We start from the raw sequence: 17,731 nt of genomic DNA, 5'->3' as shown, positions 1-17,731 counted from the left end.
TTATGAGGACTTCCAAAAAGAGGTGAGAAAGGTGGTGAGAAAGAGTTTTCTGCCTAAGATTATCTCAAATCCAAAAACCAAAAAAAAGAGTATTACTACAATATAGATGAACACAAGTAATGAAGGACTAATTAAAGTTTTGTTTTTTTTTTTGACAAAATGGCGGCTTCCGAAAATATAAGTCGTTTCATGAACAGATTTCGAAAATCAAAATTGTAACATGGGTTTCGTCGAGCAAAAAACCGCCTATTTTCAATAATTTTTTTCTTACAAAAAACTAAATATTTTATTTAAACTTTTTATATTCTAAAGAAACAAAAAAATCATAGGTTCTAATTTCCGGCAGTCCTTCGCAGAGACACCGCGTTTACAGCGGAACTATATACTTCATAAAAAGTAAAAAGAAAAATGCTTTGGTTAAAACCATAAACAAGGTATTGGACGAAGGAAGAGCAAATAATTGTATTTTTTTCAATAGCCGTTTTTTAAACAAACCACGAGTGAGTCGTTTCACGCTGTAATGTTATTTTTGTTCAGTTTTGTTGTTTGGCATTTCATTGTACGCCTGTACAAAGTTCGTGCGCTTCGGTCAACTTATGGTCAACGTGTTCGGCCTACTGAGCACACGAGTACTATTCGCAACACCATCATTCATCTTGAGACCCAGCATTCATTATTGAATAATATTCGACTGAATAGAATACGTCCAGCATGCAGTGGAGACTGACGTATGGAACGACTTTGGATTTATTGAGATAACAGGATCGTGTAATATCACAGAGTTAGACTTTTTACTCTGGGGATAAGTCAAATCTTAAGTCCATGCGGATAATCCCGCTTCGATTCAGACCTTGAAGCAAATAATCACATGTATCATTCACCAGTTACCAATCAAAATGCTTGAACGAATGATCAAATTGGACTCAACAGGTGTACCATCTGAGACGTGGCCGCAGCCAACATTTGAAAAAGATAATCTTCAAAAAATAAATGCCCAAGAATGTTCTTTCGAATGATAATAAAATATTTCCCATTAAATTTGAAGTTTCTGTATTTTTCTATTAGAACAATATTCTAAAGAAGTTATAGAATTAAATAAGACAATAAATAAATAGCTTAAAAACTTATATCCTTAACGATAAGTTTTGAAAACCATACATATTATGTTTATTAAATAACCTAAACTTTTATATTATTACTACTAAAGTTTACAAAATCCAAGACATGTATGTATGCTACATGAATACTTAGTGAATACCCCCACTGTAAGAAATACAACTTTTTTTGTATTTATGCAGAACTAACATATATGTACTTATATTTAAATATATATTAGCATTTATAGTTAGAAAATTACATCAGATTGCGGTCAGTAGTATTAAATAATTTCTTATAGTGAACACACAACGGTAACACATAAATCCAGGCAAATAAAACGTTTCAGGTGGGACGATAAAGGCTCCAGCGGAAATTTATGTGATATGTCTGCGATTTCAGTGGCGGGTTGTAAGTGCACTTACCCACTTGCCCACTTCGTAGTTAATTAATCTTGTAAGTGGGGTAAATTTCTTACTTTCTGACATTAAGCTCTAATCTGTTTAGTATATACGTATTTGCATTTCATTAAATATTATTGCGTATTATTATTGCAAATATGCTAATATTTGTAAATTTATGAAAACGAAGAAATAATGTGGGTTATTCCAAATGGATTATTAAAATATTTTAACCTAAGCACATTCTTTCATAATATCTGACTTATTCTATGGGCATATCAGCTTAATTCGCTGCTTAATCTGAATTTATATGAAAAATAAGCTATAACTTCTAAATTGCGCCAGTCTGTAAATGAAGTACAATGGAATTACTTACTATAATTTAGCATAAATCAGGAATAAATCCGGAAAAAATGTGTCAACTTTAAGTTCGATCGAATTGAAGAATACCACCTGATATGTATAACGGGTTTTTTCTTCCTGTGAAAGTACATTCGATGCAATTATGTATGGAACTCGAATTTTTTTGACACCACGGGCACGGTTGCAGAAGTCCAATTTTCGGTGGTTCACAAGCATAAATCGGCCGATACTGCTGCAATTTCACGTTCGATATTCGTACAAAGTTCATCAATCGTCGCTGGCTTGTTGCCATAGACCATAGATTAACGTAGCCCCATAGGGGCGTCAATTGACTGGGCCATTTCATGAGATAACACGTTCACCAAACTTGGTATTCAATAAATCGATTGTGACATTCCCTGTGTGGCTTGTGGCGCCGTCCTGTTGGAACAACATATTGTCCTAGTCCATATTAACCAATTCGGTCCAAAAATATTCGGTTACAATTGAGCCGTAGCGATTCCATTATTTCTTCGGGATGCAATGGTGATTCATAGAGTACGTATGAATGTACTTTCACAGGAATAAAGAATTTCATTGATATCCCAAACCGTTCTCGGTTTATTTAAAAAAAACTTTTGTAGTGCTCTTATTAAAAATCCGCTCTTAAAGTTGAGGCCACTGACTCCAAATTTCGGTAGTAAATTTTAATAATTTCGGCTCGTTGTTGGATCATATATATGTATTTCCATGATGAAATGGCAAACCTTACTGAAGAAAAATATCAAAAGAACAAGAAAAAATATGGCGTCTATTGGTCTACTTTTTCAGTGCCCTATTGAAAACCCCTATATTTTGACCCAGTCCATATAAATACGCAAACCAATTCTATAAAACTTTTTTCCTAGATTGCTACAATCTTCACACAAACATAAAGTGTAAAGTTTCATTTCCATATGTCAATTAGTGTTTTTCAGTTTTTCGTTTACGATAAAGTCTGGCTATTTTTACAATGGATTCATTAATTACTTATTTTGAAAATGTTGCAGAAGTGTTTTACGGAGTTTACTTCATTGCGAACATTTGAATGGTACAAGGCATTCAGTGAAGGTCGTGAGGTCATCGGCAACTTGTCTTTTGCGATCGTTCACCCACCTCTGTTAATGACGATAACATTGAAAAGGTTAAAGAAACAGTGCCAGCAGAGAATCTCAACATCTCTAATAGATCGACTCAACAGATTTTGGTTAATGAGTATGAAGCTAGAGACCAGTGCCAAAAGGCATGAATATTTCCAAAAACGAAGGCGAGCGGGGTCACACAAGAGATACACATAGCTGAGGATCTGACATACATGGAGCCCAACACTACTGAAGATGGAAAGCGGATTTATGAATATGACGCCGAAAATATCTAACAATATAGCAAATGGCGCTTCAAAAATTAACCGAAACCGAAAAACCAAAATTCGCTGAAGGCACTGAAGGCCATCTCAACCTATAAGCCTCGGTTGAGAAACATTGGAGCTCAGGAACCTACTTTGAAGGCGATAATACAAATTATTATTAACAAAAATAATAATGTAGTTTTTTGACAGTCCGGTTCAAATTTGATCATATGATCATAACGTCTAATTTATTAAAAACATCATAGTGTTCATATTTACATCTTTGTGTTGTTTAAAGTTATAAAAATAGAAAATAATATAACATCCATAATATTTGAATTCGGGTAAAAAATCGAAGAGAAGCGTTTCTTCACTATCAATTTGGCCGCAGCTGTATGTAATTATTGAGCACGTTGTTTTTATAAACTAATGTACAAATCGATCTTGAGAATATGTGGAGTCATTCACATGCACAAATGACAGCTTTACCAACTCGAGCATTAAGGTGACACTTTTCAAGCCGAACATAAGGTATTGGTTTTTTTTTTTGAAAATGGCGGCTTTGATTAAAATTTTGATATTATGGATTTTTATGACTACCGTATTTATAATAAAGCAATTCAGTTTGGTCAACATTATAAAAAAAAAACACAAAATACGGAAATATACTGAAAATTTAGTTAAAAAAACACGCATTAACCTAAGCAAGTACGAAAGATTAGAATGTTCAACACAAATTCTTGGAATTATTTTTATTCTTTAAAATTAATGCTTCAATTAAGTTTTGCTTAGGACTTAAAATTTGATATTATATATCATAGGAACATACGCAAATACACTTTATAAAGGTATAATTATATTTGCAAAACATAACATTTAAGCATAAGTTTCTCCAAAAATACATATTTTGAGAGAAAATAAATATATTTTTATTCATGAATAGTATTTCCAACAAATACTTCTCTTCTTCAAATAACTTAAAATATTTCATGAAATCTTTTACCAAACTATAGCAACAAACCCTACCTACCCTAATGCAAGAGTCAAATGTAATCGGAATTATCAAGGGCAACCAGCGCTAATGCGTCAACTGCAAGAAACCTGTTCAACTACGCAAAGCAACAAATTAAGTTTGCGGAAAATTAGCAATCAAATGAAACTTACTCAAATTTGCACAAAAGAAATTACATTCCATGTTTGTATGTATACAATTAATTGAACGCGTGGAGTACTGACCGATGCTGGAAGTTAGTTGCTAGTATTCACGGGAAACGATGTTTGTGATTGAAATCCACAAACAACGCCTGAACACTGCGCTTTATAATTTACAACTCGTAAATGTACAATAAGGAAATAATTAAATCTACTTAAAATGCGTTAGTACATTCAAGAACCCAGTAGAGAAACGTGCACTGCATTCGTCAAATATTGGAACTATGTAACTCTTCCATGATTTACGCACTGAAATTGAAAGGTTATTAAGATAAATTGCAAGGAGTTTTCGATTGTTCGGTCAGTTTGAATGACAGCTACATATAATAGGTTATCAAAAAGGTTTTGCGGTTTTATCGCTAGTTGGCGCTGAAAGCTCGTAGTTCTAGTTTTATTCGTCGCATCGGTTCATGCTATACCTTTTTGGAAAGCTCATTTCACGTGTTTGATTGATTGTCGTTTCTTTTAAGTCGTTCGTGAGTTACAGCGTCGCAAACATGGAGCAAAATAAAGAGAAAATACGGCATATTTTACAGTACTACTACGATAAAGGCAAAAATACATCTCAAGCCGCCAATAAAATTTGTGCAGTTTATGGACCCGATACAGTTTCCATTTCCACCGCACAACGATGGTTTCAACGTTTTCGTTCTGGTGTAGAGGTGGTCGAAGATGCATCACGCTCCGGAAAACCTGTCGTCGAAAATTGCGATAAAATCGCTGAATTGGTCGAAATAGACCGGCATAGTAGCAGCCGTAGCATCGGTCAAGAGCTGGGCATGAGTCATCAAAAATTCATTTCAATTTCAATAAAAAAAAAAAAAAATTCAATAAAAATACCGCAAGACTTTTTTGACAACCCATTATTTGGAGATTGCAGCGTTGTAAAGTGTATTCGTCGTGCTCTAGTGCTATTTCTGTATTTAAGGGTAACGAGTGAAGTGCAGTCTCTGTGGATCTACCCTTCGTATAGGCCTGCTGTGCTTTTGACATAGTGGCCCATAAAAGCTTTTCCTTATATATGATTTTTTCAAATGTTTTCAGAAGGAATAAGGTTAGACTTATTGGTCTGTATTCTTTCGAATAGGGGGAGGGAGGGGGTGACTCCTTTGGATAGGTACGTAGTTAAGCTTTAAAAATCCTTCCTATATTATGATCAGTTAAGCAACGCAGCGCTTTTGATGCGTTCTGCATCATAGCTAAAAATATAACGTCCATACCAGGGAATTTAAACGGTTCGAAGCTGTTGATTGCGCGAATTATTTTGCCTTTTGTTATGAGACCTGTACTCCTTACAGTTTGGAGATATATAGCGTCTGTACACCCTGGAAAATGAGTAGTGATTAGAACTACTAGTGATTCCTAGTAGCCTAGAAGTAGTTGGGTGCTTGGATAGTAATTTCCAAAGCCTAGCTACTTCGGTTGTCTTTTCTAACATACCGCAAAACGTTAAAGGCAAAAACGTTTTTGTCGGTATAACGTATAAGATTCCAGGGAATTGTACTTGAGGTTTAATTTTGAATATGTTCTTACAAACAAATGTCAATGGAAAAAATAACGAATTTAATGCTGTTTTCTCAGCTGGGTTAACAGCATCTGTCAGTTCTAGTTAAAAAAAAAAAGGTTCTATTGCCAATTCAAGAGTTCGAGTTATGGATAACTTCGAGTTATAGAAGTTTGAATTATACAAGTTTAACTGTATTATACTTTTTTGGGGATTGTATGTATGTTTACATGTGTATGTTTAGAAATGAAATCTCCTATAAACACAAACTGAAGAGCAGCCTTACTGTCCAGTTATTAGAGTTATCCGCTTAATGGAGCATCCATTTGATACAGCTTTCACTGTATCTTTTAATTATGAATTGTTTTGACTATCCTATCTTCTAAGTTGCTTCAAACTGGACACAGTGTGCTAAATTTTGCTAAAAATCGGCACAGTAGTTCAAGAGTCTATCGCGGGCAAGCAACGTAACACATAATTTATATATATGTATATCGTATATATAATACAAAGATGAAAGCAGATTTAACCGAGTTGTTTAATGCATCACTTTGCAAATTTTAGTTTGTACCTTATAAGCAAAACATAGGCTATTTTAAAGAAAATGCTTTTCCAAAATGGATTATTCGAATGCTGCACTTACAACAGCTCTTTAACATACCTCATCAAATTTATAATTACTTTCGAAACCGTTATGCGTAAAAGTTTTCTGCTTACATTCACTACTGGGATATTAGCCTACACTTTTATCATACATACATACGTACATATGTACATATAAGCATCTAATTAAGCGTTTTTACATTCGAGATTAGTATCCAATTTACCAATAATCACTGTTTAGCCAATTAAGATAAAGCGAGCCATTTTATTTAACTTTAATTTCAATCGCATTAAGTTTGCCAAAACACTTTTTTTATAATTAAAGCTACGCATGAACAGCATGATACGTTACTCTATAGAAATAATCGCAAGTACAAGTTTATGCAGCATGGCCATTGCGAAGTGTTTGGCGACCTTTTTCGAAAGTCTACACTTTAAGGATGGACTTTTATTAATTTAATGACGAAATTTTTTTCTATAATATAATCGAAAGGCTTACACATATTTTTAAGCGTTTGCAATTTACTCAGATATGGTAGATATCATAATTAAAATATATTATATAGGTGAAGAGTTGAAATTTAGTCTAGGAAAAACATAGTAAAACGTAAACCATTATTTTTGCATTAATTTGAAGGTTTCATTCAGCTAAGTTAGAATGAAATTAATATCATAACACCATCCTTCTCTTGCGGCGAAATTTTCACCATCGCAATTATTCACTATAAACAGGAAGAGGTAGTAAACATTTGGGTTTGGATTATAAGGTGACTGCTTCGCAACTAAGCTCGGGAGTTAGTGACGCGTCACTATCGATGGGTATCTGGCCCGATGGCCTGATGGAATGCAATTATTTTTCTATTGGTTAGAGGTAACTCTTTTAACCCCTGCACCGATGTAATTTTTTATCAAGACTTCCTTAAATGATTCCAAATGGTTTGTTGTGCAATGATTAGTACTTGCATGACGATTGAATCCGACGATTTCGATTACTTTATATCTGATATTATATTGCCTAAGCTGATTGCACTTATTCAACCAGAGATACAGATTACTAAAGACATATATTGAAAAAGTAATGGGAGTTCTTTTTACGAGACCTTATATTAAAATTACAGAACTAAATTAGAAACTAGAGTAATCAGTAATATAAATTGTATATACTTTATAATTTTTTTTGTATATTTTACTTTTCAAATGGTCTCACAAAAAACAACATCAAAAAGAGCTAAATCAAGACATCTAGATCAGGATTTTTCCCCAACCTGTACAACTTTAGATCAATTTTTGTTGTTCATGGCCTGCCATTTTATCCAGAAATAACAACTGTTTGGTGTGATTTGTTGGCCGGTGAAATCATCGGTCCATATTTCTTCAAAAATGAGAACATAACCGTCAATGGCGACTCTCACCGCGCCATGATAACCGACTATTTAATGCCTTTAATTAAAGCTCGTGATCTCGGCGACATTTGGTTTCAACAAGACGGCGCCACTTTCCACACATCGCAATGGATTTATTAAGAGAACACTTCGGTGAGCAGATAATTTCACGTTTTGGGCCGATCGTTTGGCCACCAAGATCGTGCGATATCACACCTTTATCCTCTTTCGTGTGGGAATATGTTAAGTCTAAAGTCTATGCGGACAATCCCGAACGAGTCATCGAAAATCGGATTCAACGAACCATCTGAGACGTAGCCGCAGCCAACTTTTGAAAGAGATAATATGCAAAAAATAAATCCCAAATAATGTTCTTTCGAACGATAATAAACATTCCCCATTAAATTTTAAGTTTCTGTGTTTTTTTTTTCTTTAAAAAAGTAGAAAGCCTCGAATTGGATCACCCTTTATATATATTTATCCATTAAGATTAGTAGAGTTTTCCTCGGATTGCATTTATATTTAATCTATCAATATTCAGTCCCTGCATTAATTACAGAAAGGAAATCAGTGAAAAACAAGATAATGCATATTCTTTATGAAGCTGCGCAATTCAATGGTTTTGAACGTTATAATTAACTTCATGGCTGAAATTTAAAACGAGCCATGCTCACGGAGCAAACAAATACATTGACTTACAAATCATAAAAAATGTGTAGTATTTGTTTTATCTAAAAAAATAATGCCTTCCATGAAGAAATGTGCTTGGCACAACCTACGCTTGAACCGAGCTAACAATGTTATTATTCTATTAAATGCAATTAGTATTATTATTTGAACTTGTGTATGTACATTCATAAGTATGTACGATATTTGTGTATGTACTCGTTTATGCAACGTTTTAATTTAATAAAATAACAAAAGATATACTTAAAGAGCGCTAACCTGAAAACAGATTCGTCGTAGAAGAGTAAAATTCGTAATGGCTGGTCAGCGGCGTCTGTGCTGCGTTTGTGTATGCTGTGAGTACTCTGGTGTGGATGCATCGAATCCGCCGTCTCGATGCGAACGCCATGGACAACCTGAAATGGATAATATTACAATGAAATAGGTTGGTGTAAGTATACTTTCATAATTATATACACAAGAAAAAACACACGCTTCACTCATATACTCTTATATAGATATTTAGATATTATATTTTTCTCATTTTTGAACTGATTTCAGGGATCGTCTTTCGAACATTCGACATGCATGAGTAATATGATCACATTTCGCTCTGATTTTGGCAGCCGACAATGACATAACAGAATTGCAAAAATTACATACAAGTGATATAATGAGAAATGGAGCATTGCAGCGGAAATAGACGCTGTCATATGTAAGGCCATATGAATCAGTGAGTGTTATTGGAGAGCGATTTATTGTTATAATGCTGATGGATAGCTAAACTATCATAAATTTTAATGAAAATTTTTCTCAAAAGACACAAAAAAATATTTTAGTTTTAAGGTTTGTATCTCACGGATCGATTTTAAGCCCCTTTGAGGCGCACATTTTTTCACATGAAGGGCTTTTTTTTTGGAAGAAGCCAAACGTCGAAATGAAAATAAAAAATTTTACTAGCCCATCGATCATTGCCTGTTTGCATAAACAGTAATAACAATTTTTTTCAACTTTATAATTTAAGATAATTTTAAGGTGTTTGAGATCGGTTACAGGAGCAAATATTACAAAAAAAAATTTTTAATCAATTGCCGATTGAACTGTGCTTTAATGTCAAGTCAAGAGAAAGAAGTGAAGAAGTGCTAAGTTCGGGAATAACCGAACATTTTTAACTCTTACAACTTGCAAAGATCAAAAACTGGAAAATCTTCAGATGTTGGCAAAACTTTGAAATTGAACCTAATAGTATCACCATGATTTCATCCATTCTTTGTGAGTTTTATTACGATGCTTTTCCATATTGACCGATAGATGCGGTATAAAGTGAACCGGAAGTTTGAAAATATTTTGTGATATACATATGTACATATATATATGAGAAGTGTGAGCCGATTTTTCCCATTCTTGGCATAAGTTGTAAACCGATTTCGACAATTTTTTGGCGTAAGTTAAAATACCTTAAGGACACTATTTGTGCAAAGTTTTACTCCAGCAACTTTATTATTGTTTAATTAGTATACTGTAAAGTGAAAGAGTCAGATGAAATTTAAAAAATTGTTTTTAGGGAAGTAGGCGTGGTTACTGTGCGATTTTGCCCATTTATACAACGTTTAATACATACTAAATTTGGATAAAATTGGTCAAGTACTTTCTGAGATATAGGATTTCCCTTCCCCAAAAGTAGACAGTGCCACGGCCATTGACCCAGCTTTTTACTCCAGCTCTCATAAAGCCTTTGTTTGCCATTCCGGTTGTAAAATTTAATGCTGGTGGCTCATGTATTCATTGAGTTATCGCACCTTTAGTGATTTTACCTGTTTTTGCAGTGTATGAAAACAGGCTAAAAGGATTTCTCAGCAAGTTTGGTTGAGTTAACTTGAGTGGTTTGGAAGATATGTACGTTTAACCATTTTTTTAATTTTTAAACCACAAGTGCCTCTCACAACTGCGATCACCTGCAAAAAATTACAGTTTTGTTTATTAAATTAGTGCTTAATTATGACACTTCATAGGCTTTCGTTTAATGACATTTTGTAGGCATGGCAGTGGGATGAAAATAAAATCTCTATCCTTGCCGTAAATGCTTTACTTAACAAAAGTTTTATTGCTTTTTATTCATTTGAACTGAAATTATTGGTTTAAAATTGCTTACAATGAAAAATTAATTTTGTCTTTATTGGAAAACCCTTTATGCAAAGCAATGGCTAAGTGTTATGTCAAATTTGTGCCAATATATTCAACGGTCCAGTAGTTTCGACGAAACCGTAACATAAAGGAATGCTTAGAGTTCATATCATTTGTCAATTAAACTACTCAAAACGTGATAAACGATAAATTGAGGAAATTATGTTATTAACTAACTCTCCATCCATTGATTTCGAAATATTATTTTCTTTGTCCCTGACTTAAAAAGTTACCGGAAGAATATTTTACTAAAATGGCCTCGGAACTTCACACTATAGAACGGAATCGAACTTTTGTTAATCGTTATAACCAATTTAATAGTACTTCAGATGGAGATTATGTCGCAGAGTAATGTCATATTTCTATTCAACGAAAGCGTTCTTTCAGGCTTTACAAGTGGGCGCTAAAAGCTGCGAGAACGAGCAAACTAGGCTACAAGTGTTTAGCGGTAAACCTTTTATCGACTTACTCAGCGTCTACCGAGAAACATTTGATAATAATACAGAAAACATGACCCAAAGCGTTCTTGTGTACAGAAAGCATCACTTCATTTACAGTAATATGTGGCGACTGAGTTGTAACTATAAATAATACCGGTAAGGGCACCCAAATAACCGCTTGCAATAATATCAATAACCTTTAAAATTTTATTTTTTTTTTGCGAAATACACTCGTATTGTCTACACATGACTTGCAATTTGCACACGAACCAATTTGTTCACACACTCGTGCATAGAAAATCCACACATACAAACATTTATCTAGCTATACACACACACATACATGACACACAAGTGTTGAAAACGTTTGTTTTTACAACAGACCGCCGAAAATTATTGCTAGCTTTGGGGGTTTTGAGGTAAATTAGTAATCAAACGCCGAAGTATTCGTCAAAAATGATAAATGGTCGCCGCTGCTATAATATTTATGCACAATGCGTTTACGTCTGCTGTGTAATGTGAGCATGAATATAACGGTATTGCACACATTCACTTTTATATAATTTTTTATTTAACGTTGCGGTGTTTTAAATTAAATTTAAATTATTAACGTACGCATATTACGGGATATTTTCTTTATTTGAAAGTCGTAACTATAATTATAAAACACGAGTGGAAAGAGGCTTTTCATTTTCCATGGAGTTCGAATAATTTTAATTTTCAGCGGAAATATGGAAAAATAAAACTTTGTAGAATTAATACGTATTGCTTTGAAACATATACTCTGCACATGAAATAAAATTATTGCAAGTATTATTTTCGAAGTTGAGTGAAATTTATATAGTAAAAATTATCATGAGAAACAAGGAAAAAAGGCTATGGGAAGTCCATCAAATTTAACCCTCAAACCATTAAGTTTATAGATTCTGATTTCAGTCTGCACAACATATGACTAAAGAGGTTATGTAACGTTGAAATCACTACATATGTACAAAGTTGTCGCTGCTGTTGCATGTCTGGATATTTCATATGATGAAAACTATTTATTTACTAGACTTTGTATGAATTTTTGAACATTTTCTTTTAGATAAATCTTGCACCGTTTATTAAAATCGGTGAAAGTATAAATCAAACAAATAATACGTCAGAAGTCTTAAATTATAGCAGGATACGAGTACATCAAGATATTGGACTTCTTCGTGTAAACAATAAACGTTTCCGCTTCAAATCGTCGAAGAGTAGCAATAATGAATTCAACATAATTTTGAGATTCTATAGGCTTAAGGTAGTATGTATTCCAGTCGAGAAATAAAAAAAAAATTATTTGAATCGATTTTTCATTTTTACATTTCCTGAATTTAACCATTCAAGAATATCATATGTTTAGAAGATGATTTTTTTTAACTCCAATTATTTATTGAGATATAGGTATTTTGCTGACGCGTCATCCAAACTAGTTCGATCAGTTCGCGAAACTTTAAACATGCTTTTTCCAAACGATACCCACGATTTCTCAGTTTCTACTGGACCGATTTTTTATTAGTCTTCCTTAAAGACATACATACATATGTATCTATGTTTATCAAATTGGCAACAATAAAAAATATGATACAAAAAAAATTTTGTTATTGGCCATCGCCATTTCGTATAAAAATTGCACCCGGAAATTGTAATTAAATTCCCCGGGTAAGTGATATTTCAAAAAATTTTGCTAAGTTGGTGGGACTGTCCTTTACTACCGCTGCTTAAGTCGGTACACCTCAGTAGTGCGTTGAGATTTTTACAATGGATAGAAATATCGAACAAATTTTTTGTCTCAAATTTTGTATTTCTAACCCAATTTCGTGCTTATGGTAATTCAGTTTTATCAAAAATCGAACAAATTTTTTGTCTCAAATTTTGTATTTCTAATCTAATTTCGTGCTTACGGTGATTCAGTTTTATCAAAAACACAAGCCTACGAGTGATGAGAAGCCTTCAAAGACGGTCGAGAGATCGTTGAAAACATGCCATGACATCGTTGAAACATGAAAATATTGAAAAATTGAAGGATATGGTACTTGAAAAACGTCAGGAAATTGTTTAAAAGAGCTCGACATTTCACGCGAGTCCGTTCGACTAATTTTGCTAGATATTTTGGGTATAGCGTTCTTGCTCGACTTGTTCTGATAAAACTGAATTATTTCAAAAAGAGTACGATTGTGACCGAATTTAAAGCCAAAACGCAATGAATACCATCAATAAACCACCTTATTCACTAGATTTGGCACCATGTTATTTTTTCTTGTTCCCCAAACTGAATTTGCCGCTCCGTGGAACCCGTTTTCAGTCGATCGAAGAGATAAAACAAAATTCGCTGAAGAGCTGAAGGCCATCCCAAAAAGTGCTTTGTGGACTGAAAAAATCGCTGGCATAAGTGTACGAATAATTAAATATTTTGGGTTTTATTTACAATTTCCGTGTACTTTTTTATCGCAATGTATTAATAATGACCAAAACGCCACATAGGGATCATATCATCACTATTGGAAAACCCTGTAGATTCCCGTAATTTATCCGATTCTTATTAAACGGCTTAAGCGTGATGGATCTGCTTTTAATCGTTTACTGTTATTTCAGCAGTGTAAATTATTACTGTTGACTTGTAAGTCACTGGCCGTATATAAGTTCAGGTTCATTCCGACTACGTTGCTTCAAAGCTTGTGATGATCACAAGCGCATATACTTTCTATGAATTTGCTATGGTTATAACGAGGTGGATGCGCCAAGCCATTTTGCATTTTTATTTCATGTGCACTTTTAAAGTTTACGTGATAAGCGTTGTATAAGGTTTGACATGCTGATCATGTGTTCCACTAATGTAAGATTTGTAAGTTTTTCCTATTGATTGCGGAATTGAATAAATTTATATTTTCATTTTTCTTACTTTTTATTCAATTAAATGCTATTTAAAAAAATACGTATGGTCAGTGTATATTTTTGTTTATATGTATGGCTAGCGTATAACAATAACATTATTTATATTTAAAAATGTTTACACACATGCATAAATTTATGGCTTTCAGCTCGATTGCACCACTGACAAATGCGATTTGCTGCATCTTGAATACATAATGCGTTTGTAGGCAAGTACAAGCGCACATAATTCATTCCTTATGTGCATATGTATGTGCATATTTAGACGCAAACGTCTCGTTAGTTTAACATTTTTTATTTTTGCCGATTAAAAACCTAACTAATTAACAACACACTCATGTAAAGTTTAAATTTTAAACTAATGCACGCAAAAGCACATGTGCCATGCGGTGATAATCAACTACAGTAAGTACTCGATATGCGTCACTTTAATTAATTATAATGAAATAAGACTTCAGTTTATGCGCAATCGCAATATTAATTATTATGGAAAATTTTAGGATCTTAAGCAGTTGGAAATATTTCAAGATGTCCGTAATATTAAAAAGGAACCACAGAAATCGGTATAAGTATCACAAAAAAGATTTTCAAGTAATATTCATACATATGTATATCATTTTTTCATTGCTTTGCAAATAATAACATTTGACATAAAATTTACAAATTTTACATAAAATTTTATATAAACCTCGGTTGCGATGGCCTTTAGTGTCTTCACCAAATTTTGTTTTTTTTTCAGTTTCGCTCATTTTTAGTGCGACATTCGCTAGATTGTTTCGACGTCGTTTTTGCAAAAGATTCAATTGTTTTGTTACGAATCCAGTATAGACACGCTTCATACGTAAAACAATAACCAAAACGTGTTAGGTGGATTCTTAAAAGATGTTAAGATTCCCTGCTAACCCTCTGATGCCATTACGACGATTTTCAAACAGTGTTGTTTAAACCTTTTCAATGTTATCGTCATTAACAGAGATAGATGGACGACTCGCACTGACATATAGAGATCAAGCTTCACACAAATGTCAAAAAGGTTGTGCCAATCTGAGAAAAATTTTCGACTCAGTTTCCCGGTGCAGTTTAAATGGACCAGTCCAAGCTAAATTATACCAGATGGTCAGTTATGATGCTCTTTGTTTACGTTTTAGCTATCTATTGTAAGACCTAATCACCTGAAGGGATTCAAAATGCATGATTGGGAACCATACATACATACATACTATACATATATCCAATAAGCATCACGAGAACCTTAAATTTTTCTTAGCCGTCAAGCAGGCTGTGAGACATACTACTTCATCTAAAATGGGCGTTACCTCGCCGAAAATCTCATTTGGGCCTGATTCACATACTGTTTTAATACTCTGAAGCTTTTCAATAGAGCTTAAGTGGCGAAGCACTGCTAATCGCTTGCAAAGTGAAGTGTCCGATGCTTCGTCATTTATTAGTGCAACAACTTATTAAAGTCAACACCTTAGTTTTGTTGGGTAATAATTAGCGTGTACGCACTGTAGATGCCCCATATATAGATGTTAAGTATACCCCACAGGTATTTGTATTAGAAATGAAACTTTATCTGCATATAGCAGCTTTTGGAAATCTGGTTTTCTCTGCAGGGTTTGCGCAATTTATTATTTACACACAGATAAAATACATATGTATGTACATACAAAAGTTTTGTTTACCAAGTGCGGGGTATGCGTTGAAAAATTATGAAATTTGTTTGATTCAACGAAATTGATTAAGAAGTTTGCGGCCAAAATAAACAGCGATAGATTTTGGTTTTGTTTTGCCACCTGCCATATTTGTTCAACCCCAAGTCGGCAGCGGGCTTTCACTTTCGTTTTCATCGGATTTCATTGGCTTCATCGATGAGGTGCGTGCTCAACGTTTGACGTTAAATTATGTATGTATATGTTGGTATGTTCACATGTAAACACTAAAGTGGGTCGGAAAGTGTTTAATATTCAAATGAAAACATGAAGTAAAATGAACATGAACGTGTATGGCTCAGATGTAATATGAAAATGTGATCAATCACCTAAAAGCGAATAGTATTAAGAAATCCATGTAATACAATAAAATAAAAAATAAGTTTCTTATAGTTTTGTTGCTAACTGTCTGATCGAAAATCGCTTTCGATAAATATATTGTTGATTAAAAGAACTTGTAATAGTCTAATTATGATTCTATGAGACAATCCGCAATAATTGTGGCATTTTATATTTGTTGAATCGGTAACTACAATGATCAGCCAAAGGAGTGACGCGGAAGGATTAAGGAAAGCAAACCATATATTATTTAGTACCACAGATTCTTTCAACTGAATATAATGTACAAAGTCCTGCTTACTAACGAAACAGTGATTATACATATATTTTTCAATATGAGCGCTACAGAATTTTTTTACATAAAACAAAAACGGTTTGGGTTATCAACGAAATTCGTTATTCCTGCGAAATGGCATTATGTATGGAACTCCATTTCTTTTGCATTGGCACCACGGGCACTCTTGCAAAAGTCCAGACTCTGAACCCAATTTTCAACGATTTTCAAGCATAAATAGATATTGCTGCAATTTCACGTTCGATATTCGTCCGAAGTTCATCAATCGTCGGCTTGTTGGCATAGACCACAGACTTGACGTAGCCCCACAGGAAATAGTGTAACGGCTCAAATCTCACAACCGATGCGGCCAATTGACTGGGCCATTTCGTGAGATAACACATTCACCAAACTTGGTTTTCAATAAATCGAATGTGACATCCGCTGTGTGGCTTGTAGCGCCGTCCTGTTGGAACCACATATTGTCCAAGTCCATAACATCCAATTCGGGCCAAAAATATTCGGTTATTATTGTGCGGTAGCGATTCTCATTCACATTAACGTGCGGGTCTTGATCATCACGGAGGAAGTACGGCCCATAAACTGCACAAAACCGTAGTTTTTTCGAGATGCAATGGTGACACATGGAGTATGTGTGGCTTGCCGTCTGACCAATAACGCATATTTTGCTTATTGACGAAGCAATTCAGCCTGAAATGAACCTCAACGCTGAAGATGATTTTTCGAGGAAAACCGGCTAATTTTCAAGTTGTTGCTAAGCTCAATTCACGATGATACGATGATTCTGGTGGTCAAGGGGCTTCAGTTCGTGCGTCACAGAGATGCTCAAAGCTTGAGAAGGACGTGCGAGAGACTGATTTGGGTCTTCCTCAATTGATGCGCTAGCGGCAGCAATATTCTCGACTCTATGCGCACTTATCACTGGCACGGGAAAATTTTATACTGTTCCTATGGATTCAAATTTTTCTACTAGACGCTCAATTGTTGATCTGACAGGACGATTATGGCGATCGTAAATTGGACGTAGCGCTCTTAAAGTTGAGTCCACTGACTACGATTTTAATAATTTGTTGTTGGATCGTAAATCTTTCCATGATGAAATCGGAAACCTTTCTGAAGAGAAATGTCAAAAGAGATGTAGATTCCAAAAGAGCGGGAAAAAATACTGCGTCGTTTGCTGTCCTTATCGGTCAACGTTTGTAGCGTCCCTATTGAAAAAACCCGTTCTAAATAAAAATCTTAGCCAAAATGGT

The 17,731-nt window shown here is 34.1% G+C and overlaps 1 protein-coding gene across 4 annotated transcripts in view; it reads right to left on the bottom strand.

The window, feature by feature from the left end:
* Nucleotides 1-17,731, bottom strand: part of LOC126762166 (leishmanolysin-like peptidase) — a 28,159-nt gene that overhangs the window by 5,799 nt on the left and 4,629 nt on the right. For all 4 annotated transcript variants that reach the window (XM_050478713.1, XM_050478721.1, XM_050478729.1 and 1 more), the window contains one exon: nucleotides 8,872-9,008. In XM_050478713.1, the coding sequence (XP_050334670.1) occupies nucleotides 8,872-9,008 (137 nt within the window). The remainder of the gene's footprint in view (nucleotides 1-8,871; nucleotides 9,009-17,731) is intronic.

Source organism: Bactrocera neohumeralis, chromosome 2, assembly GCF_024586455.1.
Source record: "Bactrocera neohumeralis isolate Rockhampton chromosome 2, APGP_CSIRO_Bneo_wtdbg2-racon-allhic-juicebox.fasta_v2, whole genome shotgun sequence".
In the NCBI taxonomy this organism is placed as follows: domain Eukaryota; kingdom Metazoa; phylum Arthropoda; class Insecta; order Diptera; family Tephritidae; genus Bactrocera; species Bactrocera neohumeralis.
This window is presented reverse-complemented; position numbering and strand designations above follow the sequence as displayed.